This window comes from Euwallacea fornicatus, chromosome 24 (genome assembly GCF_040115645.1).
Source record: "Euwallacea fornicatus isolate EFF26 chromosome 24, ASM4011564v1, whole genome shotgun sequence".
NCBI lineage: Eukaryota > Metazoa > Arthropoda > Insecta > Coleoptera > Curculionidae > Euwallacea > Euwallacea fornicatus.
The window spans coordinates 2,914,148-2,941,154 of record NC_089564.1 but is presented as its reverse complement, the minus strand read 5'-3'; the positions used below and the strand labels follow the sequence as shown (position 1 = coordinate 2,941,154).

Here is a 27,007-nt window from a genome sequence, read left to right as displayed (position 1 = left end):
CTTGTTAAGGAGACGAGCCAAACATATATTTGAATGAAACATATTATACAGGTATCATCAGTTCAAGTGGAAACATAGGGATTGTGAAAGTGGGAGAAGGACCACATAAGGTTTAACATACATTTTATACAGAGCAATAAAGTAAGTTTTGAGATTAGCAGTTAACACAGGCAGGAACAGTCCGGTGTTCACCAGATCTCCAAATAAAATTATTAGAAATTTTACAATTTCAACTTTTAGAAATAAATTCTAGAGACGAATCAATTGTTTTTTTTTTATTTGCTCTGCTGCTTTCTGCGCTACTTAAAAAAATTTCATTGCTACGAAATCGATACGAATTTAAACATCGATGTGGAGACTCCAGTGGGACTTAGTGCGCCCACTTCAACCACTAGTACGTTAAATCACTTCATTGGCCTTTGTAAGAGGCATTTTAAACTTTGGGCAGTCCTCTTCCACTTGCATAATTCCAGTATTTCCACTTAAATTGCACTTGACTCTTCCAAGTATATAGGTATTAGCCATATTTTAAATAAAACTAAAAATATTAAACACCAAGTTCTTTTATTCCACAACAGACTTACAACAAACAGGGCATAAAAGAATTTCAGTATTTCTTAGAGATAAATTAACAAGGGATTATAGGCATTCTATCAAGTCACATTGCAATTTCATATTAAATATGTAGAATGAACTTATTGAACATCAAAACAGATGTATACTTACAATTATGAATACCAAAAAAACCATTAAAATATACATTTAAAATGGAATGAGTTACATTAATACATCAATAATTAAGTATCTACAATAATTCTTTTTAGTATTTAAATAAGTGCACAGGAAACTATGTTTTGCAATAACAAGTTTACTGGCGGTAATTCTTGTGAATTTCTGGCTTGATGTCATACACCAAAGACAAGATTTCACGGATTACCTGAAATAATTAGAAAAAATCAAAAAATTTGTTAATGTTGAGATTAATGCTTATATTTAAACAATCATGAAGCAAAAAAAAACTAATGCACTTATACCTATGCTTTGATTGTCAAGGTAACAATTAGATAACTTCTGTAAGCATTACATATAACAAAACAAACACAAGTATTCTACTTACCTTTCAATATAAATAAATAATCTAAAACCACCCCAATAAATCAAACCAGTCCCCATTTAATAAGCAATTTAGTACCATCCCGTGAAAACAACTAACCTTCATTTCCATTCTTTAAATGCCAATCAATAATTACTCTTATATAAATCTCATGACCTGGTAGTCACATGATATCTTCTATAAGGAGTTATACAGAAAGATACTTACAGCTTCCTTTTGGCCCCTCACTAGGTTCTCCATCTCGGCAATTCTGATCTTGGTGTCAGCATCAATTTTGGCTGCAACATCCTCTTTTGAGCCCATGTGCTTGGCCTCAAACTCCCTGAACTGACGTTCACGTTCTTTACGGTATTTTTCAATTTCATCTTGAGCTTCCTCTTTAGCTTGCTTTAGCCTGCGAGCCTTACCTGTTATTTGAGGATATTACCTGTATTACATTTTTTCAATATTTATCGAGAAAAAGTATTGAGAATGAACATAGGGCTGGTCTTGATAACAAATGGTACTAAAAGAATTAGTGATTTTGAACAAAATGAAGGGTTGAATGGCAAATATGTACGGCATCTTGCTCAGGGATAAATCAATGTTTTCGCTGACAATTACACCCAAAGAGGTACGAAAGGAAACCTTGTGACTTCTAACTTAAAACAAAATTAAGACATTTATGCTTACGTTTGCGAGCCTCCGACACCTTCTCAGCTGCGCGTTTCTCGGCAGCTAAAAGCTGTTGAATACCTTGAGTTTGGCTGGCCATTTTGTAGCAAAATCTTCCGAAGAAATAAGATTTTCTAGAGAATCTGACAATGAACGTACGAAAAACCACAAGCCAGGCCAACCCAACTCTATTCAAAGGCACAAGTCATATGACTATCAACATCGATTTTACGGAAATAACCGAAGAAAAGTCCGAAAGTGAACGAAACAATTGTCCCGTCATAATTATGGAAAATCCTTAATTTAGGGCTTTTCGCATTCTTCATTTGATGAAGATAGAGTAATTTAAAAGTGCGCTTCTGGCACTGAATTTGGCTTTTTCAGTTCTAATAGAACAATAGGTATACTTCACCTATCCAGTCTTGGAGGATGTAGGTGTAATATACTCCGCAGTACTTCAGTTTATGACAATTGTTATGGATATGCTAATAGTATTGTTCTTCTTTGTCATTTATATTTCTTTATTTATTTTATTCTTTGTTGACGTGTTGACGTATTTAGTTTGTCAACCCAAGGACAAGGATAGTTGTGTTTTTAAAAACATTATGGACCATATGCGTTTAGTATTTTGATTTTTAATGCAAAGATTTTAAATTATGGCTTCACCAAATAAATATTCAATTTTATTGCCCACTTACAATGAAATAGAAAACCTTCCTATTATCATTTGGATGCTAGTGGAAAATATGAATTCCAGGTTTGATTATTAAAATATTAAGCTTATCTGAACATTTCTAAAAAGCACACATTTTAAGTGGTTATCCTTATGAAATCATAATAATCGACGATGGAAGCCCTGATGGGACCTTAGAGGCAGCAAAACAACTACAAACCATTTATGGTAGTGACAAAATCATTCTTAGACCTCGTGAAAAAAAACTAGGCCTTGGGACAGCCTATATCCATGGAATTAAACATGCAACAGGAAATTTTATTATTATTATGGATGCAGATCTAAGTCATCATGTTAGTTATCAGTTTAAGCTCATATACATGTTTTTTATTAAAATTTTACAGCCAAAATTCATTAAACAATTCATAGAGAAACAGAAAAGTAAAGATTATGACATCGTCACAGGTACTCGGTATGTTGGAAGTGGAGGTGTTCATGGATGGGATTTAAAACGAAAAGTGATTTCCAGAGGTGCTAACTTAATAACGCAAATATTGCTAAGACCAGGTATTTTTTGTAAATGAACCTTAGTTGTTCACATAATAACATATTTATTTGAAGGTGTATCTGACCTCACAGGTTCATTTAGACTATACAAGAAAGATGTTCTAGAGACATTAATTAAGAGCTGTTTTTCCAAGGGATATGTATTTCAAATGGAAATAATTGTCAGGGCAAGGCAAAAAGAGTACTCAATAGGAGAGGTGCCAATTAGTTTTGTGGATCGAGTGTATGGAGAATCTAAGCTTGGAGGATCAGAAATTTTTCAATTTGTTCAAGGGTTGCTCTATTTATTTGCTACCACTTGATTATGCTTTCTGCATTCCATCATTGCTTATCCTTAAAGTGCCAATATTAATTTATTGGTAAATACGTAAATTTTATGTAAGTGGGTAGAGTACTTTATTGTGTATTATTTATTTGAAAAGGAGCAAACCAGCAAAACAACAACAAAAACGTTTATTTTTAAACATTTTAAAATGTCTTAAAACATTCCAAGTAAACCTTGCATTTGATGTTCTCTACAAATATTTTTTTGCAATTGGTTATTGTCATCTGATTTTTAGCATAATTGCGTATAGGCTATGATATCTGTTTTCTATGCTGCTGTCATAACATTTTTTTTCCTTCTTCATTTTTTAATACTGATGTTAAAAATTACTTTATCTGGACTCTTGTTTCTTACCATAATCTTGTCAACTGCTTATAAAATTTTTACACATACAATAATATTTGTTTATAATGAGCCTTAAAGTGCAATTGCAAATGTTTCATTATAACCATTAATAGTCATAAATACTATAGATTTGTGACATAGATATTTTCATTAATATTCACCGGTTCGTATTTTATGGATTTTATTTAAAATTTGGAATTCATTCCTTCTACTGTTCTTAAATCAAACCAGATATGACCAAATATCAAATTTAAAGGAAATAAAATTAATTCACAACACCCTTAAAAATAAATAATTATTATATTTTTAAAGGTGATACGATTAATAAAATGGCAAAAGGTAAGTACTTGAAATCTAAAAACTCAAATTTTAATTAAAAGAAAAAATATTTTTGAAGGCGTACTATACATAAGACATTTAATATTTAAGAGACTATTTCATTTTGTGTGATATGCTTCAAAACTTTTCTCCAATTTGTTGTTTATTATTGACGTTCTATTTTCGACTGAAAAAAGTCTAAAACTTAACTTTTAAAATGGTATATACGTGATATAGTGGGAGCAACAATAATTGAAGTCTGCCACTCTGCATAGAAATTCTATTAGGGGTACAAATAAGTTTCCGCCGTTTTCTATAAAAAAATTGGAATTAATTGTGAAAGAACGGGATATTACGTTTTATTCAAAGTATTGCCCATCAACGGCCACTACTTTTTCCCATCTTTCTGGCAGCATTCGGATACCACGGCGAAAAAACTCTTCATCTTTTGAAGCTATCCATGAATCGACCCAATTTTTGGTATCTTCATATGATGTAAAGCGCTGCTCAGACAGACCGTGTGCCATTGATCGAAACAAGTGGTAGTCGGATGGGGCAAGGTCTGGTGAATATGGCGGGTGGGGTAGGACTTCCCAATTAAGTGTTTCCAAATAGGTTTTAACCGGTGCCGCAACATGCGGACGAGCATTATCATGTAGGAGAATAATCTTGTCATGTCTAGAGTAGTAATGAGCGCGTTTTTCCTTGAGTGCTCGGCTCAATCTCATTAATTGTGTTCGGTAGAGAGTTCCAGTAATAGTTTCGTTCGATTTGAGCAACTCATAATATACAACACCAAGTTGATCCCACCAAATACACAACATGAGTTTTTTTCCATGAATATTTGATTTGGCTACTGATGTTGAAACATGGCCAGGTGGACCCCATGATTTCTTCTTCTTTGGGTTATCATAATGGATCCATTTTTCATCCCCAGTGACTACACGATGCAAAAAAACCCTTTGTTTTATGCCTGGCAAGCAGCATTTCACTCATGCAAAATCGGCGTTCGACGTCTCTGGGTTTCAGTTCATAAGGAACCCAATTCCCTTGTTTTTGAATCATTCCCAACATTTTTAAACGATGTGAAATTGCTTGTTGCGTCACTTCTAATGTAAGTGCAAGTTCTTTTTGTGTTTGAGACGAATCTTCCTCCAATAACACTTCCAATTCCGTATCTTCGTACGTTTTCGGCCTTCCACTGCGTCCTTTGTCTTCCACGTTAAACTCACCGTTTTTAAACTTGTGAAACCACTCACGACAACTTCTCTCACTCAAAGCAGCCTCACCATATGCTTCTACAAGCAATCGATGCGCCTCAGCTACAGATTTCTTCAAATTAAAGAAGTAAATCAAAAGTTCCCGCAAATGACGCTTATTCGGCACAAAACTTGACATTTTTGCAAGAAAAAAAAATGTGATGCTGATACGAAACCACTAATACTTCTAGGTTATGTTGTTACTAGTTGATCAAACTTGCGATAGTAAGATTTACATCTAGCAATTTCAGCATAACCTTCTGGTGGGACCATGCTTTGTTAAACGGCGGAAACTTATTTGTACCCCTAATACTATTTCTCAAAGTTCAGAACTAAAATATCCAATCGTCCGATGTCTAGTGGCGTAATTATTATATTTTTGACCTGGGAAAGGTTTATCTAGTTTCAGTTTAAAAAGAAATTGGAATACCCTGTACGTTGTATCAAATTTCGATTTTGCGGAACTTGTTTCATGTATAATGTTCTATACCTAAATATCATGGTTTTCGAGAAATACAAAAATTTCTAAAAAAAATTAGTTACGACCATTAATATATTTTCTAATAATTTGTAAATGGTTAAATATTTTACTATGAGACTTTGCGGCGTGGTACAAAACGTCTTACTACCTTTAGATTAGCGAGCTAAATCATGGGTTTTCATACAAGGCGTTCAAAGAAATAGCCAAAAATTGTACAAAAACCCTAATTTTTTAATCCCCTATTTTTGAACGAATACATATTTAACATAAAAAAGTATTATTTGCTTTTGGGGCACCCCGTATATTTATAAGTATAACTTACAAAACGAAACATAAATATATCTATTTCAAATAAAATTTACCCCTACGAACAGATATTGTGGAGACTCACTAACAAAATAAGTCACTAAATGACGTAATGATTGTCATTCATTCGTTGCAGCAGTAGGGGAAGTGTTCCTTGGCAATCAGAACTATCAGTGCCCATGTTTGATATATTGTTCACACATAAAATGAGTACCTCAAATTAGCGTATAGTGACATTTTAGGAGTAATAATGTAATTTATATTTTTAAATAATATTGACCTATTTTCTTACGTTATTTGAAAAACGACAATGAATTATAAGTAATAGAACTAATAGTAATAATAGAAAAATTAAATTAATTTCAATTTCAAAAATTAGCCTATCGTAACTGGCGTCAGACGCCACTCTGAGAACTGCCTTTTACTAAAATGTAGTAGCTTATAGTTTGAATATGTAATTATCCCTTGATTGATACGTAACGGAGAGAGACAGTAGCATAAGATGATTTGACTATTGACTGACATTTCGCATAATGCTTGTCGGGGGTGGCGCTTGTGTGTGAAGCGCTTTCACTACCCGACTAGAGTTTTCGGAGGTTGTAGATAGACTTAACACTTGTATGAATATGTAAATATGTATATATTGTAAATATTAGTTTTCAAATATAATTGTAAAGAAGAAAGACAATATATCTTGCACAAACTTAAAACCTATCTTGAGTTGTCTCGAGAAGCCAGAGAGCGAGAGTCAGAGTGGTTTCTCGGTCCTTTGTTCCCGATACCCTACCCCGGGAACAAAGGAAAGGACCACCGCGCAGGTGCGGGTTAACCCGGGCTCCTTTTTCCCTTTCCGGCAGAATATTCTAGAATGACCTGTCGGAAGTGCTAGGGGAAGATTTTTTACCGGGTTCTGGAGTACCTAGGGAACCGAAGGGTCACCCTAGAGTACGTCACATTGTCAAGCCTGACAGGTGACAGTTGCTCCACTACCAGCTCCGCCACATGCTCAATCAATGTCGTCATCAAAGCATGTGTCAAGCTTATAGGAGTTTGCATATACCGAGGGGATATAGGGATAACGCAACGCGCAATTGGTGCTAACGGGATAATGTATGATCCCGTTACTAAGCGAGCACGTGGGAAAGGACCAGTATTCAAATCCGACGAAGAAACCGACCTTAGGTACTGAGTACCCGTTACTACTACTTCACTATTTTATTTGCACTTTTACAATTGTTACTCTAATTTCCCCGACCTGTATTATCGATTCTGAGGGAGATGATCGTGGTACCCTTTTTCTCGCGAACTGCGCACTTCTTCCAAGTCCCAAACGGTAGTGGTGTCTTTTTTGGGGTTGCCTTTTTTTTGCTTTACGAACCCTTTCGATACTTCCGCACCCGCCACTCGTCAACTGCCACTGGTGTGAGTGTCACTTGTCGGTGCAGGTTCTCGGAGTGGACGGCTCTCGAACGGACAGTGCATCACACATGTTTGAACCTTCAACGTCAAATACAACCAAAACCATTTTCTTCTTAATCCTCTCCGCACCCCACAAGTCATTTTCACCAAAACACCAAAATTTTTGTCAATAATTCACAATTATCACATATTATCATAAAATTGTTAAGAAAAAATTGTTTAGAAATGCAATAATTTTATAACAATTAATAGAAACATTTTCTAACTGTATATCTTGGAAGTGTATTAACAATTTGCAATGGGAGTCCCAGCATTCTTCAGATGGCTCAGTCGAAAATACCCCTCTGTTATTGTGCATTGTGTCGAACAAAGGGTACGTTTCCTTCCTAAACCTTTAAATTAATGTTATACAATAAATAAAAACAATCAATATTCTAATATTTATGTCTTACATAGGCCGTAGATGTAAATGGAACAAAAATCCCCATTGATTCATCAGAACCAAACCCCAATCAAGTTGAATTTGATAATTTATATCTTGACATGAATGGTATCATTCATCCCTGCACTCATCCTGAAGATCGGCCAGCCCCAAAAACAGAGGATGAAATGATGATTGCCATATTTGAGTGCATTGACAGATTGTTTGATATTGTAAGACCTAGAAAGCTACTTTACATGGCTATTGATGGAGTAGCTCCAAGGGCAAAGATGAATCAACAAAGATCTAGACGTTTCAGAGCATCAAAGGAAACAGTTGAGAAAATAAATGAGATCAAAAGAATTAGGGCAGATCTTTTACTCAAAGGTTGTGTGTTGCCTCCTGAGAAACCCAAGGAGGAACATTTTGATTCAAATTGCATCACTCCAGGAACACCATTTATGGCACATTTATCTGATTGTTTGCATTATTACATTCATGATAGGCTTAATAATAATCCAGGGTGGAAGGGGATTAAAATTATTTTGTCTGATGCTAATGTTCCTGGAGAAGGTGAGCATAAAATTATGGATTATATCAGAAGACAAAGAGCACAGCCTGATCATGATCCCAACACTCAGCATGTGCTATGTGGAGCAGATGCAGATTTGATTATGTTAGGTCTGGCCACACACGAGCCCAATTTTACAATTATTAGAGAGGAATTTCGTCCCAATAAGCCAAGGCCTTGTGACATTTGTGGACAGCTTGGTAAGTCCAATTTATGATGAAATTAACTACTAATAAAATAACAGTGGGTACAAACCAATTTAACTTTCATAAAGATTAATAGATACATATGTAGCAGTACTTAAGCCTCATGTCCTTCATTAAATTAGTTAAAAATTGTCAATATGTGAAAACAAGAAAATTTTGAACCAGTAATTTCCTGATTCTCTTACTATTTTATTCATCATATTTGTAAATATTAGTAATGCTTATAGATCTTCCATGATAACAAATTTAAATTATATTTTTCTATACCATTGCTAAAATTATTTAATCTTATAAGGTCATGAGATGAAGGATTGCATTGGAGGAGTCAATAGCGAGCATGGTCAAGAGCCAGAAGTCCAGATTAATGCCGAAACTGAATTTATATTCGTTCGTTTGAATGTCCTTAGGGAGTACTTGGAAAAGGAACTTGCTATGCCTAATCTTCCTTTTAAATACGAATTTGATAGAGTTCTGGATGATTGGGTTTTCATGTGTTTCTTTGTCGGTAATGATTTTCTACCGCATTTGCCCAGTTTGGAAATTAGGGAAAATGCAATTGACCGGCTGATCAGGCTATATAAGGATTGTGTTTATAAGACAGGGGTAAATTTCCTTGACTTTTTTAATATCTTATAATGATCTTGTATTTTAAGGGTTATCTAACAGATAGTGGAGACGTAAACCTAGAAAGAGTCCAAATGATAATGTTAGAATTAGGAAAAGTTGAGGATGAAATTTTCAAAACTAGACAACAAAAAGAAGTAGCATTTAAAGCCAGGGAAAAAGCTAAGAAGCGCAGGGAAGGTTTTAACCAGTATAAACCAAACTTTGCCTTATTAAATAACACTCAATTTGCTCCAAAGGTACTTTTATGAAACAAAATTATTATAAGTCAGAAAAGTAATTTTTCCCAACATAGGCCATTGGACAGCAATCTGCAGTTGTTAATGCTAGACAGGAAGCCTTTAATATACGCAGAGCTGGAATGCATACGGAATCATATTCTGGCCAACAAATGGTGGATCCTAAAACTGCTTTGGAATCGATGTTTAAAAAAGAAGGTGAAAGTAATTCAGGTAGGTCATTTAATTATATTTTTGTTAGTTATGGTCGTCTCAAAATTTAATTCTGAATAGTTGTATATTGTGTTAATAATTATGTTTTCATTTTATATGGAAGATCGCCGCGATCGAAAACGGAGTTATGATGGTGAAGTGGAAGATAGTGATGATGATCAAGCTCATGATGAAGTAAGATTATGGGAGGATGGTTTCAAGGATCGTTATTATGAGTCTAAGTTTGATGTTGGAGCAGACCAAATAGAATTTAGGCAAGTTTTTTTAATATTGCATATGAATTTATTACTTGTTTAGTTCATTTAACTCTGTTAATCTTCTTGGGGGGAGCTTGCGAGCTTTCATTGTTTATTTGTCCTTAGATTGAATGCAGCATTATGTTTTTATTGACTTTATTGATGCTTATGAAGGATTACATCTAAAGTTGTTGTTCACCAAGCTGCAATATTTTAGTCAGTAATTATTGAAGAGCAGAGAAAAAAAGTTTTTTTACCAAAATGTGTTCATTGTGGCCACATGCAATTTAAATGTACTATGTACATAGAAGAAAATAAGTTTAATGATGTGACAAAATGTAGAAAAAGGGGAAGTTCAATCTTCAAAAAAATAGAACAGGAAGTTATTTGCATCTGTATGTTACCGTTTTTTGATTTAATTCAACAGATTTAGTACTTGTTTGTGTTTTCTAATGTTAACTATTTTTTGTATACCTATCGTTAAAGCTAAATGGAAATAAAAAAGCTGTACAGTTGTTAAAAAGCAGTAACTTACTATGAAAAGTTATCATACAGGTACCTTATCAAAAAAACAGAACTACCCTGGACATTCTTTTAAAAAATATTTAAAACAAAATACAAAATGCGAAATAACTTGAAACATTCGTACTACTTTTTTGGAAATAACTTTATTTTTCCCACTTTATATAGTTTATTTTTTGTTTTATGAAAGAATTAACTTTTCAGTGGTTATAGAAACTATTAAAAATATTATTTTAACAAATATATGTCACCAGTTAAAACTTTGATTTAAAACTTTAAAATATGATTGTCCTCCTTTCACTCCTGTATACTTCAATAATTAAATCTTACAATAATGCAACCAAGCAAACCTACTTGTTGTAATTCCGACTTATGAAGTAATAATAATTTTGCATGTGATTTTTTTTAAATCAAAATCTTAATGTGTAATCAGGTAATTAAATCGACTGTAGGTACAATGAATAAAATTACGGTTACTTAACTATCTTATTCATTTCGTTCATTGCATAGTGCTGCATTATAAAAATTGAAATTTTATCTCATAGCTTCTTTATTTTAAGTAAAATCTAATTTTTAATAGTATTATAAACAAAACCATGTTCAGTCCTACTTGGAACGCCGTTTTTCTCCTGTGCCTATGTCGGTATTGATTAATTTATAGAAACAAATATTTGGCAATTTTGAGAGGATTTGTTATAATTTCATTATTATCAAATATTTTTTGTTTTGCAGATATTCTGTTGCCCTTCACTATGTGAAAGGCTTGTGTTGGGTATTGAAATATTATTATCAGGGATGCGCTTCCTGGAAGTGGTATTATCCTTACCATTACGCGCCATTCGCTTCGGATTTTTGTAATATCGCTGGACTTAGTACTGACTTCGAGACTGATACCAAACCTGTAAGTTTTTGTTTCAGAAAGAAATTTGAAATGTTAGCATTTTCTTTGATTTTAAACATTAATTTTATTTCGATTTTCTACAATTTCATGATTTTGAAAAATAATTATATTTATTCGTATTTGACTGAAAAATCCTGTATTCGTAATTAAAAAAAATGTATATATTATTATGTACCTATTCATATATTATGTGCAGGGTGTTTGGTGAAGCGACAGAAAATTTTCAAAGGGAAATAGAGGAGGCCATTTTGAATCTACGTTACCATATTTATTTTTCTACAAAGTCTAATCCTTTTTGAAATATCGGTTTCTTAAGTTTTTGTACCAAAAATTTGTTGATGAATTACTGCATTTAAATTCATTTTTTTAGTATTAAATACTTTCCGCTTTCGGAAATATTTTATAAAATATTGTTAATATGCATATTAACAAAGCAAGACAAAAACTATTTAAAAATGATTACAAATAATTATGTAGACAAAATAATGTTTTAAAATACTTTAGTAACAATTTATTATTAAATTTTAAACAAAAATTTCTAAAAAGCAGCACTGCTCAAGAAATTTAAAGCCTTAAAAATATCTGTATTGTTTACTTTTTCAAATGATATATGACATTATGGCAAAGTCATAGTTGACAAAATTAAAAGTGAAAGGAAGTATTACTTACAACAAGAAAATAAGTGATAAAAGATATAAGTATTCATAATTTTATAACTTATAGTGTTAGTTCTAACTTAAACAATATTACCATTAATTAATTTCATTTTCAAAATGAAATCCTCCATTATTAATGCATTTACTTGCTCTCTTTACTCTGCCCTTCCTATTCTCCCATCTTGATTGATATTTTAAAAATGATGAGACTTTTTATCAAAATAAATATGGTTCTACATATACATATATTGTAGATTCAACATGACTCCATTTATTTCTCATTGAAAACTTTCCATCGTTATACCATATGCCCTGTTTATATTTGTGTAACTTCAAATAAAATAAAAATTTATATTTTTACATCAAAGTTTATATATCTATTAGGGCATATTATCTTCATCTGTTTCCGGTAAATTACAGGAGAAATGTTTTTTTTATATGGCTATTAAAACAGTATGGTATCTATTTTAATGTAATTTTACTGGGCATTTCCTACATTTACTCCTACTCACTTTACGGAAAAACTAAGATGATATTCCTTGAATTAAACTCAGAAAAAACTACGTTTAAATATACAGGGTGTTAAGAAACCACCATTGTTTTTTTTTTAATAAAAATTTGGCTGTTATTTACAATATTGGATTTATGTGTATTGGTGGTAATCATTTTTTACTATTTTTGTAAATTTAAAAAATTTAACTCTATTCATTTAAATTTTGAAAGTTGTATTATGTTTGTTCAGGTATGTCCAAAAATTTTGAATTTTACTTTTAATCTCGAAAACGAAGCTGGACATGAAATAAATCAAGGGGCAGTGAAGTTGTATCTTTAATTGTTCTATTTAAAATAATTATGCAATAAATATCAATCATAATAATATTGAAAGTTTCAAAATCGATCGGGCGTTGCGATTTTTTATAAAATTCTGTCAATTCCAACTCGTGGACATATTCTTAACATTTCTCGATGAACTTTGATATGTCTAAAAGAAGCACTACAATATTGTCATTAAACAATGAATATTTTAATTAAATTGACATAAGTGCTTTTTAACAAATAGTTAACAAAAGCTATTTTTTTAAACTTAAACATTCAATGAACTGATTCCAGACCTCCATTCATAATTTTTCGTATTTTGATTCGAAGAATATACCACTATAATTGTGCTGTATATTTAACAAACAACCTATATATTTCACTTATGAACTAAGAGTGAAGAGCCAAGTTTAGAAGTTCTTTCTTATATTTTATTACAGTTTAATCCATTGGAACAACTTATGGGCGTATTCCCAGCAGCCAGTAGCAAACATGTCCCAGCACCCTTCGCGAAATTAATGTCAGATCCAGTAAGTCTAAATCTGTGTTTAGCATAATTGTCAATTTAACATTGTAAATTTCAAGGATTCCCCTATAATTGACTTTTACCCGGAAGACTTCAAAATTGACCTAAATGGCAAAAAATACGCATGGCAAGGAGTTGCCCTCTTGCCCTTCGTGGAAGAAAACAGGTTGTTCAACGCCTTAAAACCTTACTATGGTGAATTGACTGAAGCTGAGAGAAAACGAAATGTACGAGGTGATGACAGATTGTACGTTGCATCAAGCAACGAAGGATACCAGCTGTTGAGTGGCTTGTATCAACAGAAGGTTGACAACGAAACAGAGTGTCCTATTGCAATTCAAGGCATGCGAGGCACCGTTTTGATTTCGGATATTTGTGTCCCGTCCAAAGACAGGTTAGTAAGATGTAGTTATTGGTATTTTAATTTTTAACGTCTTTCAGCACAATTATTAATGTATTGGTAACTTTTACATAACATTTTATAAAGATGAAAAGAAGTTTCCATATTTTACTTTTCTAATTTTTCCTCTGAAAAAGATTTTTTTCCATTTCATACAGTTTTGAACGGGAATTGAGATGAATCCATTAAAGCTTCATTTGAAGATATTTCACTATGAACTCACCCTGAAAATTTGAATGGTCTGCCGCATTTTAAGTGTTTTGATGATTAAATTATTTTTCAGTGGTTCTTTGCAGTCTCCAGTTAAAGGATTGCCGGTAATTTATGGCAACATAGTGGTAACAGTTAAGTTTCGAGATCCAAAATACACTAAAGGATACATATTTCCCGCGAAAAAGTTAAAAGGAGCTAAAGATCCTCCTCGAGTGCTAAAGCCTGACGACTTATCCCCAGCAGCCAACCAACATTGGAGGGCGCAAATTGGAATGGCCCCAGCTACTCAAAGGTATGTGAATTAAATAGTTATTTTAGCATGGTTTTTAATATTGTATAATTTGGGGCTTAATTCTCCAAATTCTTGTTGAACATTCCGTATTTGAAGGACAAGACTTGGAAATATATGTTTATTTTGACAAATTTCTAATATTGAATATATCCCCCAATGTGAGAATTTTCGAAGCTGTAAAACAGTTGTCTTGTATTTCAGAGCGTTCTTAGATGTTTCCGGCCATAGATCGTTAGGACATTACACGCGTAGAAATGACGGCAGAAGGGAATACGCTAATATACCTCCACCTAACAACTTAGATTCGAATAGAAACAGGAATTATGGAGGCGGAGGGCAGGGCGGTAAGTGTCTTTGTTGATTGTAGTTTGTGAGTTCATAAAACTCTCCAGTAACTTTGACATTATTGTCTAAAAAAGCATAGTAAATTCAACACGACCAGCTTTAACTATATTATATGGAATGAGTTTTGCATTAACGTGAAAAAAGTATATTAAAGTCAAATTCAACTTGATTCATTTATTGTATGTATTAAAAAATCTTGATGTATACAATCAATTTGAATTGTTGGGAGTAGTCTGCTGCGAATCCGAATCTTGTGTTGTCTTTTAACGACAAATTTCACGTAATAAAGGCCAGAATTTTCTAAGAAAGTAACAGCAAAACGTTAATCTTTCTTTAGTCTGTAGGGTTTCGTTTATAATTTCATTTCCTGAATTTGCAGAATTTCTCGAATGAACCAAAATATGTGAAAACCTAAAGTTTTCTCTGTTATAATAAATCTCTGTTAAAATTTCTATATGTTTGTATCAGAATCGAAGAAGAACGCGTTTAATCTAAATTGGGGGGTGCCTCGTAAAACCTTCAGAGTATGCAATTTTTAACGAGACGTCAATTTTTTTAACTACGCCAAATTCAGTAAATTTATATAATTAATATAATCATGAAATGTGTGATGGGCCAAGTTCGAATGAATAATTTTTAGGCTGCCATTATACATAGCCGAAAGTGATGATACGCAAAAACCAGCCGAAATATTAAACATGCTCCCGTTTAATTGGTTTAACAAGAATTTTCAGGTTAACTTCCGTTGCGTTATATGTTACGGCGGCCTCTGAAATAAACGTCAGTACTTTACGATATACACTTCATATGTCAGTCCCGGGATAGCACTCACTTTCGCGGTCACAGTGTGTGTTTGAAATGTTCGCTTCCCGAACAGTAAGTGTTCAGTGTAGGTTGTCTAGAAAATGTTATTTTTAATATATTTTTTGAATTTATGGGAATCTAATATTAACAATTTTGACATCTATAGAAAAATATGCAAAGCGTACATGAAAAAAGTGCCTTAATTTTCACTTATAGTATGTCTAGTGCATGAATTGTTTCCAGACATTTCAATCAGAACCCAAATTTTTATAAGAAAATTTCATTCCTCAATCTTATTTCATAAATATTCCAACGTTGACAAATTGAGTATTTTTGTTGGGAATGATATTTCTTTAAACTAATATCACGTAATTTGTTAAAGTAAAAAGTGCTATTTTACATCCTTAGTTACACAAACTCGACATAAATGATTTAAATATATCTTATATTTAAATTTTTTAACACCGCCTATCACGTAGGGTTTAAGGAACATTCCTCAAATTTCTTACTTTCTAAAATGCGAAGTTTTTTTCATAAACAAATACAAGTTATATGCTTATTTATATTCTTTTTTAACCTCGTTTTTAATAAGTTTTAGTTTTTACCAAGGACATTAGTTTTAAACCAGGCATATATGTACTCATCTACCAGTAACAGACGTAGCGAATACACAAAAATCTTAAAGTACGAGTACCTGAAAATGCGAAAATTCTAAAAGGATATTGAATATATAAGCGGTGTTGGATTTACTGATAACATGAGCAGCAAATGTGCGCAATATTAAAAACAAAAAAAAATTGGCTGTTTACTTCAATAATGGATGTGTTTGAGTTGTACCTTCATTCTATGTACATATACAGGGTGTCCCATTTAAAGCTATGATTGAAAATTACTCAAACACGGCATATTATATGAAAAAAAAGTCAAACAAAAGTTGTCTTGTAAAGAGGAAGACATGTCATGAAGATAGTGACTTTTAGCCAAAACGTCATTTTAAGGTCATTTCAAGGAGAACTTTTGTCCAAGTGGCAACCCCATATTTTTTTTTGCAGATCCTTGTAGACCTTGTAGAAAAAATGCCACCACCGACGTCACCGTTTATTTTTCTTATAGTTTCCAACATCTTCGTAGTGGTCCTCAAACTTGTAAAACCCTGTATATTGTGTAAGCTCTAGTGAATAACATGACCTATTGAAGAAGATTCCAAAGAGAGCCCATGTCTGGGAAGAGAAGTAATTGCTTACATTTTTCTTATTTCACCATGAAGAATTTAACCTCGGTTCTTCCCTCTTAAATTCCCCGACACCCTGTATCTTTTTAACCTAGAGTTACTGGTCAATAACAAACCTATCAGCTCCAACAAGTCGGAATCGTACGCCAGTTTGCGTTTCCACAAAGAACTTCAATCTGCGCCGGACAATCGCCGAGGGCATTCCTTTCCGGAATATTTCTGGATCCAATTTACACACAAGTGGTTTGTCGAAAACGCTGGTGTCAGATTGACTGGTCCTCCTTTGTCCATCGCAAAACCACTTTAAAGTTAGACATTTTGTATTGACTCAAAGAAGTATATTAGTCTCTTGAATATTTACAATTAGAAATTCCTTATTTTGCTTTGATCGATATTTAAAACTAACATTGGTTTCAGGTGAATTATTATTTGCTTAAGTTCTATTTTTTCTATAGCTTATTGAAATGTTTACGTAGGGCACTTAAAAAGCCCTATGTAGGACCAACCCTCCACTAATTGGACCGTCGATAATAGTCCCAATTTTGCACACCAGTCTTTATAAATAGATTTGCCAGAAGGGACAATACTGCTAGTTACAGCGGTCAGTGGTGTTTTCGGAACTGGAAAATTTGGTTTAGATTGAATTGATTTGGAGGGTGACAAAATGTGTAATAGCTTCATATTCGAAGTAAAGTAATTGTTAAATAAAATAAAAAAGCAGTACTGAAATAAAGGAAATTCTTGATAATTGCCCAATTATATGTTCTTTGAAGTTTTAGAACATAAAAGCAATTTTGCAATTAATAATCAAATGTCGATATTTATTGAACGTGTTGACCTATATTTGAAGATAAGGATACATCCTTTGAAGAGTCCATTTTTTTGTTATTCTTATCATCATGTCGATGTTAAAACAAGTTATGGGTTTTATTGTCATTTTTTCTTCGGTAGAGGATTGTATAATTAAATGTCGATATTTTAGTCATATCGCTATTTTATGGGGTTTACGTCGTTGAAGAAGACTGAAGCCTAGTTAAAAATGTTAATATTTTACCAAGTTCGAAAATGTTTATATTTTCCTAAATACCTTATGTTTTTATTGGATGATATTTCTTAGTTATTATTTATCATATTTTAGTCATGCGTAAAGTTTCATGATATAGAATATTAAATTTGTTTATTGAATTTGCTAAGGCAATACGGTTTAAAGTTAAACATGACTTTACAAAGAAATTTTTTCAATCTTGGGACCTAGCACACATCGAATTAAAAACCGATTTAATTGCGACGACGTTCAAATTGCTCCGGAACACGTGACTTATTCAGGAACACGTGGCACTCCTGGTTGTTAAAGCAAACAACGGATGCAAGGCGGATTCAGAAATTGTTGTCTAAAGTTTTATAATATTTTGTTTCACTTTTCCTACAAAGGTCTTAAAGTTTAAGACTTTCCAATTTCATTAAAAAAACACTAATAAGTAAACACACGGTTTCGGAGTATGTTTTATCTGGAGATAAAAGGTAAGTTTATTGAGGGGGATATAAAAAAATCGTAAATATAACCGTTTTACAATTTTGTATGATCCGTTTGAATCAGTTAAGAAAAAAACGAATGACTGCTGGAATCTGATAGGAATGACCAAACTTTATTTTAAGTGAATCACCATTTATACATATTTTTGTATACTTTTGTAGACATTGAAATATTTGATTTATATCTGGTTAAAATCAGAGATATATTAACCTTAAGCCGTTTTTCTTTTTAATGTGCTTCAAAATATTATGCAACTGTTAAATTTCTGGTGAATGACAAGCTGTGCTTTAAATACATTGATGTAGCAGCTGGCGTCACAAAACTCTTATGCAACTATGTTGTCTGATATCGAAAACACTAATACTTTAATTATCGATGATAAATTAACGGTTATTTATGTTATGGTAATGTAGTACATCACATGCAAAATATTAAAGCGACAGAAAATTTTCTTTAGTAAAAGTTTCATGCGAGTCTAAATTAATCTTTGTTTTCTGAGGGGGATTATTCACTTAGAATTTTTTTATAGTAAATTCAATATCTGTATGTGTTAAGAAAATTTGAGAAATCAAATTATAGACTTAATATTTTTACAACGATTCGAGAGCTAAAAGATTCGGTTCATGTACCTGTCTTAATTGGTGTAAGCTGTTTTGAACAATTCTTGTATGCCAGGAAGGTTTAATTCCAGAAGATCACTAAACTTTTTGACTAGAATTGCATTCTTGAAATTTAAACGATATAAAAAAACGTCAAAGGACAAAAAACTTGCATAAAATTTCATCAACTTACCCCGTAGTCACGTTCCCGGAATTTTCAGGTAAACCTTAATATCAAAACAATGAACCTCAAATTAGTAATTTAGGTAAGAAGTACGCAGTGTGAGCTTTTACTGAATCAATTTATGGCCGAGAAAGCTTACGAAGGAGTTCGTAACTGGATAAATCGAATAAAGCTTCATTACGTATGCTACATACAACGTTTTATGTTCAATTTCATGATGATCTCCTAACAGTTGAATTTCTAAGTCGGAATAAAAATACATTCGAAATAGCTTGATACCTATTAAAAGTAATTTATATTTATTTTTCAATATTTCGTTCTTGTTAGATCCATAGTTTTCATATACATTAACAGTTATATTGTATTTGTACTATATTGTTTTTTTTTCCTGATAGCTTCAAAAGATCCCATTATTGGGTGTATCGAATCGATTTTTTTTAACAGTTGAATAATAGGTTAATACTGATACGTATATTACTCATTATTTACCTAGAGAGAGAATCGACCACAATGTTCTTATAATTCCAGTTGTTTTATTATGGTTGCCGTACAAATGAAATGTCATCTTTGATTAGATTTAAAACATTACTTATATAATGAAATTTAAAATTCAAGATACGTGATCTTTTGTCTTTTGGATATAATTTATGCTTAATCTATTATAATTTTATAAAATTTAGTTGAATTTAGTATTAAAAAATCGTTTATGTACTGCGGTTGTGACGTTCTTATATGTAGTCTTTACGACTTATATCTCAAGAACCTTTTATAATCAGATCAGACATAAAACTTTTAAGAAAATTGATCTAAATATTTTTAGGTAATGTTAAAAAACTGTTTTCTTTTATCATTAACACCTGTATTTCAGAAAAGAAAATTCGGATATACCAGACGTTTTTTAAAGTTCCTTAACAATTTTTATATTATTTTAAAAACAGTAATTTGTTTTTTTATATCGCAATGTGGTAGTAAAATAGTCAAATTCACATTTTGCATAGCGAAGCTGCATTCGGGAAGGAGAATCTAACCGTTCCAAAGGTGGCAACCATTTAACAGTACAATGTTAAATACTTCATGACTAATCATTTAGCTGTCATCTTTTGAAGTCAGTGGCGGCAGAAAACAATCTCCTGATAATATTATAGTTATTAAATAAATTATATAATAATTATATAAATTTAAAAAAAATCATTTCAGTGATGTGCCGCAATTTAATGTGTTGCTTTGAAATTGCAGCAAAACACTTTTTTTCAAAATATTGACATGGCCCCGTAGCTTTCAAAACAGTTGCCTTTAATCTGGGTACATGATAGCTTTTGATAGACGATAATTACTACATTTTCATGCAAAATGTTAATGTTTCGAAAACAATTTTAGTATTGAAATTTGTGTGTTTCTTCGATGATTTTCAATTTGTTTTTAAGTTGGTTTTGCACCGGAATTGACATTTTAATTAAAAAAAAACAAAACAAATAAATATGTTGGTATAGCTGCCAAAGTCCTCAGTCACGCATTTTCTGATCTGACTAAGCCGTAATAGCCCCCAACTAATCAAGAATTTTTGTCTCTTTTTCGCAGTGTTGAATTCATTCCACAGAAAAGGAATCGGAAATGAACTGTTAACCACATAAAGTGGCATACAATGTTGTAAATTGTCTTTTATATTGTGTAAATGTCGCAATGTATTTTGTGTTGTTTTTTTTTTACAACTAACAAACCAGCCAATAAAGGCGACTTTTGAAAGAAAAAAATCGTCAAAATATTTTTTTAAATAAAAACAATTATTGTTAATTAAAACATCCCACTTGTATATTAAAATATACAACCACACAGTCTCATAACCTGGAGATATCGCTGTGTCAACTGCACCGCCCCTCGGCATTGTGTATTAATAATTTCTGTTTTGACAAACTAATCGGTTCCGGCAGGCCCCGTTTTGTGTCGTTGGGCATTGTTTGCGGGCGTGACGACGAAAGCACAAAGCGATGACGGCAACGACGTCGGCCGACGCTCATGACGCGCATAATTGACGCTTTTGTACGCTTGTCACTCGCACTCGTACGCCTAATTTGAGCCCCGATAAGGCTCTGACGATTGGAATGACGAGTTTGTTTTTTGACGGTTTTTTTTGGCAATTGTATTTAAAGCGCGGTAATTATAAACAATTTTTTATTTACAGGTTACAACCAACCATATGACAACAATCTACATCAAGACAACTACTGGCAAGGCGGTCAAAGCCACTATCAAAACAATAATTACAATCAAAGAAATCAGTATTCTCAGGGAAATAACTACAATCAAGGAAACCACCATCAACAGAACTGGTTTAATCGAAATCAGGAACGTAATAATTACAACAGGAGACCGGGCCCCTACAAAGATCGGTTCGTGCAGAACCCATCCAATAGATACAGTTATAGGAGATAAAACAAGTAGGTACATCTATATAACATATACATGGCAGTAGGAAGGAATAAAGCTGCACTTTTACATGGAGAAGTCTATTGGAATATATTATTTTAGTTTATATGTTAGTCTTCAGTTATATAATAAGAAATGTTTAATTTTATTGTGTTGGGGATAACGTCTTACATAAAAATAGGGGTTGTGAGAGTGATGGACTTGTTCGCTATTCTTAGCTAAAACTAACAGAGAGGAACATTGGTTCTTTACCGTGGGCTAGAGCAAAAACTCTTGTTACTTTTTACAACTTTTTCATTTAATTCAGAACCTAGAAAAAAAAATTAAAAGGAAATTAATAGAACTAAATGTACAAAATGTGAGTATATTTAATACGTCAAATTCTCTGAAAATTTCTCGTTTCAATCACTGAAGGATGACAGTTTTTGATATAACTTCTGTTATTTTTCAGCAATTAAGGTGAGAAATTTTTAGTGTTTCACATATTTATCACACTCATATCCAATACTCTTTAGTTCTGTTAATTTTCGTTTTTTAGCAACTTTTTCCTAATTTCTAAAGGCGGTGACTGATGTGTCACTAAGACACTAACAATACTTTTCATCCAAGGTCTTAGTTAGGGGTTAATGTCAATCTCACTTCATTTTAACGGGTTATAAAGGGACTGCCAAAATAGACGCAGAAAAGTAAAAGAAAACTAAAAATGCATCAATATCGATTCAATCCAATTTATTGTTTTATTTTTAACATTGATCTATGTCATTTATGTATGAAAAATAATATTACTCAAATGTTCACTACGGCTGGACATTTTCCAATGTGGTCGATTTAATTGCATTTATCTCAACAATAATGTTGTTTTTTAGGACTTGGATGGTAGCTGGATGATTGACGTTCAGTTTACTCTTCAAAAATCCCCATAAAAAAAGTCGAGAGGTGTCAAATCGCATTAACGAGCGGGCCAAGACACATTTCTATTTCGCGAAATTACGCGTTCATCAAATTTTGACTGCAACACCTCAATGTTTGCACGCATTTTATGACATGTAGTACCTTCTTGTTGAAAGTAAAGGTTCTTTATGTCGATACGATTAATGTTCGGGAAAAAATCACTTATCATGTCACGGTATCGATCAGAATTCGTAGTAACCGCATTTCCATCATCACTTTCAGAGAAATAAGAACTAATGATTCCTTTCGGCCACAATCCACACCAAAAAGTCACCTTTGGAGGATGCATTGGTTGTTCTCGATATTCTCTGGGATTCTCATTGACCCAAATTCAGCAATTTTTCTTATTTATTGTCCCATTTAATGTGAAGTGCGTTTTACCGCTAAAGATGATTTTCGATGAAAAAGTGGCATTAATTGCATGATGTCTGATGAACCAATCCGAGAAAACACTCTTCTTTTATTAATTGATTCATGGTTACATGTAAATTCAAGTCTTTAAGCATAATACAACGTAAACTGGTGGATAAAATGCTGAATTCTTGCGATCGACGAGTTACACTCAATATTGGATCCTCCTTGACACTTTCTTTCATAGCAGCGATATTTTCTGGTGTAGGAAGACTTTTTCGTCTGCCAGTTTTTGGCAGATCGCTAACCGAATCAGTTGACTAAAATTTGTGCATTAAACAACCGATTGTGTTCTTATTCCAACGGTTATGCCAACCGAAAAAATCGCGTATTGGACGAAACGTATTTTTTATTTTTGTACTATTTTTATAGCGGTTTTGAATAACTTCAATTCATTGTTCAATCGTATATGGCTTAACAGCAACAAATTGCAAATATTCAACCGCCAAAATGACATATAGTTGACAAACAGAAAACAAAAGAGCGTTTCTGTCAAGTTGACGTTTACTTTCTTTGTTAGCTTGCATTTCCAACCACCCCCCATTGTATGTGAAGCGTAATTCTTAAACTAAAAAAAAAAAATAAAAATAAAAGGAAACATGAATAAGTCGCCTCGAATGAAAAAAACTTATTTATAATAAGAATTATTGTTTAAAAATTTGTAAACTGTCAGCAATTTTGTGGCAGCTTTAAATGAAAATAGTTTTATCAGTGTTTGAAATTTGGACTTCATGGAAATTGGATTTAATTAGTAAGTTAATATTTATCATAAGACACCAAGCACTTACCTTGAAATACATATATATTAGATGCAACAGGCAGCTTCTTTACTGGAATATCATATAATGATGCAATGATCGGAAAGGTAGGTAATGAACTCGTGAATTCTTCAAATATGGAAACGCAGTAATTGTTGCCAAGTTGTCGGTTATTTATGTGGCTTTGGTATGATTTTGAAAAGGTCAAGAATAAGTAAAAAATTAAATTTAGCAATACCACAAATATTGCTAGAAGAAATAATATTTTTAATAATACTCTTAGGGGAGCTAGTATGCGCCCTTTCGAGGATAATTTTTACTATCTGAGCAACTCATCATTGTCCATGAGAAAATTATAGACAATGTTGGTCTTCTGGCGTCACTTAATGTGTCTTTTTCATCTACAGGCAAGTATGAGATATTTATACAGTGGTCCTACGCGTAAATCGCCATCAGACGTTTTGGGAAAACTGTGAATACCAAAATTAACGGACATTTAGTGGTTCGGTAAAAGCCTTGGTGCAATCCCATACAAAACATTTTTAATAACGTCACACTTCCGGTTGTACCGGAAGCTCATACTTTCTTGTTTATTTCAAATGTAACTTCCTATATATTATAGCATTTGTGGATTCTATGTTCAATTTTAATGCAAATTTATTGATACATTGGCTTTCTTAAAATGAATAGTTTTCGAGATATATACAACTGAATATTGAAAGTGACAGATGCAGGCGTCTGTAGAATTGCAAATTGTTAACGTACGGAAAGTTATTTTGAAACTCGTTTTTGCCGCAATACTGTAGAAGATCTATATTTTAGTATGCTGCCAAGATTTGCCTTTTATTTTCTATAGGGTGTCCTCAAAAATAGAACCAAATTGAATATTAAAAAAATCTATCAAAAAAACTTTAAAATTTCAAATGGAACGTTATTATTTTGATGAATAGAACTACGTTGAAAAAGAAATTACGTTCACACCTAATTACCTATAGTAAAGTTGCATAGTTTTTGAATAACTTCGTTTCATAAGTTGATACACGGATAGTACATCTCTATTTCTAAGTTATAATGCGAATTGTTAAACACATCTTTAAGTTAGCGGGACAGCTGCGAGCAAGTTGTCGAAATAATTTTGTTACACTACCCATAAATTAGAAACAAATTGAAGTAATCTCCATTTGTCAAATTTAAACGTTGAGGCATGTTAATTAAATTAATTTTATATAACTAATTTTTTTTATTTAAAGGTGCATGACTTTTGTTTCACGACAATGGAATTTTGCTAGTATTTCCTTTTTCCATAAGTACATCTATCATATTCGCATTATAGCTTAGGATTAGGAATGTATTATCCCTGCCTCAACATATAAAACGAAAATACTCAAAAACTATGCAACTTTACTGTACGTAATTAAATATGAAGATAAGTTCTTTTTTAATGCAATTTCATAATACGTCAAAATGACAGTAAGGTTCCATTTAAAATTTTTAAGTTTTGACGATTTTTTGATGTCCAGGTTGGATCAATTTTTGTGGACACCCTATAAAAATATAAGGCAAATTTTGGCAACATACTAAAATAAAGACCTTCCGTAAAAAATACCTTTCCGTATGTTAACAATTTGCAATTCTGCAGACGTCTGCATCTATTACTTTCAATATTCTATTGCATATACATATCTTGACAATTTAATTTTAAGAAAGCCAACGTATTAATAAACTGGTATTAAAATTGAACGTAGAACCCTAAAATACAATAATATATAGGGTGTTCCCTTTAAAGTAAGCAAGAAAATGTCGACTTCCGGTACAACCGGAAGCGTAATGTCATTGAAAATATTTTAGATGAGGCTCGCCCCAAGGGTCTTAGTAAACCACAAAATTTTTATAACTTTCCTATTCATAGTTCTCCCAAAATGTTTCATGACAGTTCCCTGTTGATCACCCTGTATAACAAAAATATTACCCGATTCAAAAGAATTTTTGGGTTTCAGTAATGAAAGAACGAAAAGTATGATTTGATGATCGTTTCCCATCGGGGCGCCATAAAGGACATGATGAAAAAAACTGTAATCTTTAACTTAGAGAGTAAATTTTGAATGTTCCGGCTTCTAAACCCAAATAATTACAAAAGTAAATTTTTCGAATTTATATCTGTCAAAAGTATAACCGTGTAGATACCAAATTTAGAGATATCTGATAGGGTGTTGTCGTAAAAACAACAAATTTCTTCCAAATTTGGACTGATTAATTAAGGTATGTTTTATATACAGGGTGTCCCACAAGTGTTTCATTATATTTCAGTGGGTAATAGTACATTGAAAAATAATATGACTCCCTATATAAACCATATTCCAATAATGCTTCATTAAGAAGATACAGGGTGTTAAACTTTACTTAAAAAATCTAACTTTTATTGATATATTCAAAACCGTTTGAGATATGTAAGTGAAATTTGGCATGTTTTGAGAGTTAATGTAGACGCATTTATTTATGCAAAAGGGCTATTTTTCGTTTCACCAGTGACGTGCGTACGGACACCTCTCAGCACATTTTTAAAGAAAAACATGGTGCGCCACTGCTTTTTATCAAAATAAAAATTATTTTTAGAAGTTTAATTTCATTTAGAAGAGAAATGCTCACTTGACTCTTTTTCGTCCGACGTATCGTTTGCCAGTAAAAAATTGAATACCGTCTATATGCACGATATTCTCTAAATGGTTTTAATAATATTAAGTTTGTTTTAAATATTATTTATTTGCTATAACATTATAGAAATTGTTCAAATTGGTGGCCATTTTGTTCAATACATAATTGAGCTCGCCTGTTCATTGATACTCTGATACGTTGAAATATTCCAGGTGTGTTTTAAGTTTAACACCCTGTATCTTCTTAATGAAGCATTATTGGAATATGGTTTATATAGGGAGTCATATTATTTTTCAATGTACTATTACCCACTGAAATATAATGAAACACTTGTGGGACACCCTGTATATGAAAACTAATTCCTAGTTAGTCCAGTTTTCATATATTGTGGAATCCACTCCGTAAACTCCGCCAAAATCCGCAGTGTGCCTGATAAAATCGTTGTATTTGTAGCGATTTCAAAGGGGCGATAATCACATGCAGTAACAACATATTAGTGACATTCCCTCCGACCCTTGAGGACAAACAAAATAAACACAAGCCATCGCACCCATTTTGAAAATCGCATCCAGGTGACGGCGCGATAAGAAGCCAACCGACGATACACGCACAATCCTGACCAACCAGCGATCACAATGAGCGAATAAATAGTGCATTAGGCCCTTTATCATGATAATAAGTGGAGCATTTTTTAGATTGTCTAGTACCCCGAAACGCACAAAAGGGAGTTCTGGAGTGCTCGGCGGTCCGTAGGGCACAATACCCACTTCAAGTGCATGTAGCCGTAGGTAGCTAAAGCCGAACGAGCACTTGAACT

General features: G+C 32.6%; 3 protein-coding genes across 3 annotated transcripts; 2 read left to right on the top strand and 1 right to left on the bottom strand.

Annotated features, from left to right (window-relative positions):
* Window positions 1-545: 545 nt before the first annotated feature.
* Vha13 (V-type proton ATPase subunit Vha13) lies at window positions 546-1,991 on the bottom strand. Its single transcript, XM_066295997.1, has 3 exons — window positions 1,787-1,991; window positions 1,322-1,521; window positions 546-937 (listed from the first exon to the last, which is right to left on the bottom strand). Exons 1-3 carry the CDS (start codon window positions 1,866-1,868, stop codon window positions 869-871), a joined length of 351 nt encoding a protein of 116 aa, XP_066152094.1. The 5' UTR covers window positions 1,869-1,991; the 3' UTR covers window positions 546-868.
* Window positions 1,992-2,170: 179 nt separating this feature from the next.
* Window positions 2,171-3,848, top strand: Dpm1 (Dolichyl-phosphate mannosyltransferase subunit 1). The gene is made up of 4 exons (XM_066295995.1): window positions 2,171-2,525; window positions 2,584-2,794; window positions 2,846-3,008; window positions 3,063-3,848. The coding sequence occupies exons 1-4, from the start codon at window positions 2,425-2,427 to the stop codon at window positions 3,308-3,310; spliced, it is 723 nt and encodes a 240-aa protein (XP_066152092.1). The 5' UTR covers window positions 2,171-2,424; the 3' UTR covers window positions 3,311-3,848.
* Window positions 3,849-7,563: 3,715 nt separating this feature from the next.
* On the top strand, window positions 7,564-23,595 carry Rat1 (5'-3' exoribonuclease 2 Rat1). Its single transcript, XM_066296121.1, has 12 exons — window positions 7,564-7,834; window positions 7,918-8,653; window positions 8,955-9,262; window positions 9,313-9,522; window positions 9,579-9,735; window positions 9,839-9,989; window positions 11,226-11,394; window positions 13,307-13,396; window positions 13,452-13,786; window positions 14,076-14,297; window positions 14,499-14,641; window positions 21,174-23,595. Exons 1-12 carry the CDS (start codon window positions 7,760-7,762, stop codon window positions 21,422-21,424), a joined length of 2,847 nt encoding a protein of 948 aa, XP_066152218.1. The 5' UTR covers window positions 7,564-7,759; the 3' UTR covers window positions 21,425-23,595.
* The last annotated feature ends 3,412 nt before the right edge of the window (window positions 23,596-27,007 follow it).

Bases quoted from the DNA above. Each gene is read 5' to 3' on its own strand.
- Vha13 (XM_066295997.1), bottom strand. From the start codon at position 1,868: ATGGCCAGCCAAACTCAAGGTATTCAACAGCTTTTAGCTGCCGAGAAA. The intron at 1,522-1,786 runs GTAAGCATAAAT...CTCAAATAACAG, and splicing joins GGTGTCGGAGGCTCGCAAAC to GTAAGGCTCGCAGGCTAAAG. The intron at 938-1,321 runs GTAAGTATCTTT...TAATTATTTCAG, and splicing joins TGAGGGGCCAAAAGGAAGCT to GTAATCCGTGAAATCTTGTC.
- Dpm1 (XM_066295995.1), top strand. From the start codon at position 2,425: ATGGCTTCACCAAATAAATATTCAATTTTATTGCCCACTTACAATGAA. The intron at 2,526-2,583 runs GTTTGATTATTA...ACACATTTTAAG, and splicing joins GTGGAAAATATGAATTCCAG to TGGTTATCCTTATGAAATCA. The intron at 2,795-2,845 runs GTTAGTTATCAG...AAAATTTTACAG, and splicing joins ATGCAGATCTAAGTCATCAT to CCAAAATTCATTAAACAATT.
- Rat1 (XM_066296121.1), top strand. From the start codon at position 7,760: ATGGGAGTCCCAGCATTCTTCAGATGGCTCAGTCGAAAATACCCCTCT. The intron at 7,835-7,917 runs GTACGTTTCCTT...TGTCTTACATAG, and splicing joins TGCATTGTGTCGAACAAAGG to GCCGTAGATGTAAATGGAAC. The intron at 8,654-8,954 runs GTAAGTCCAATT...TAATCTTATAAG, and splicing joins TGACATTTGTGGACAGCTTG to GTCATGAGATGAAGGATTGC.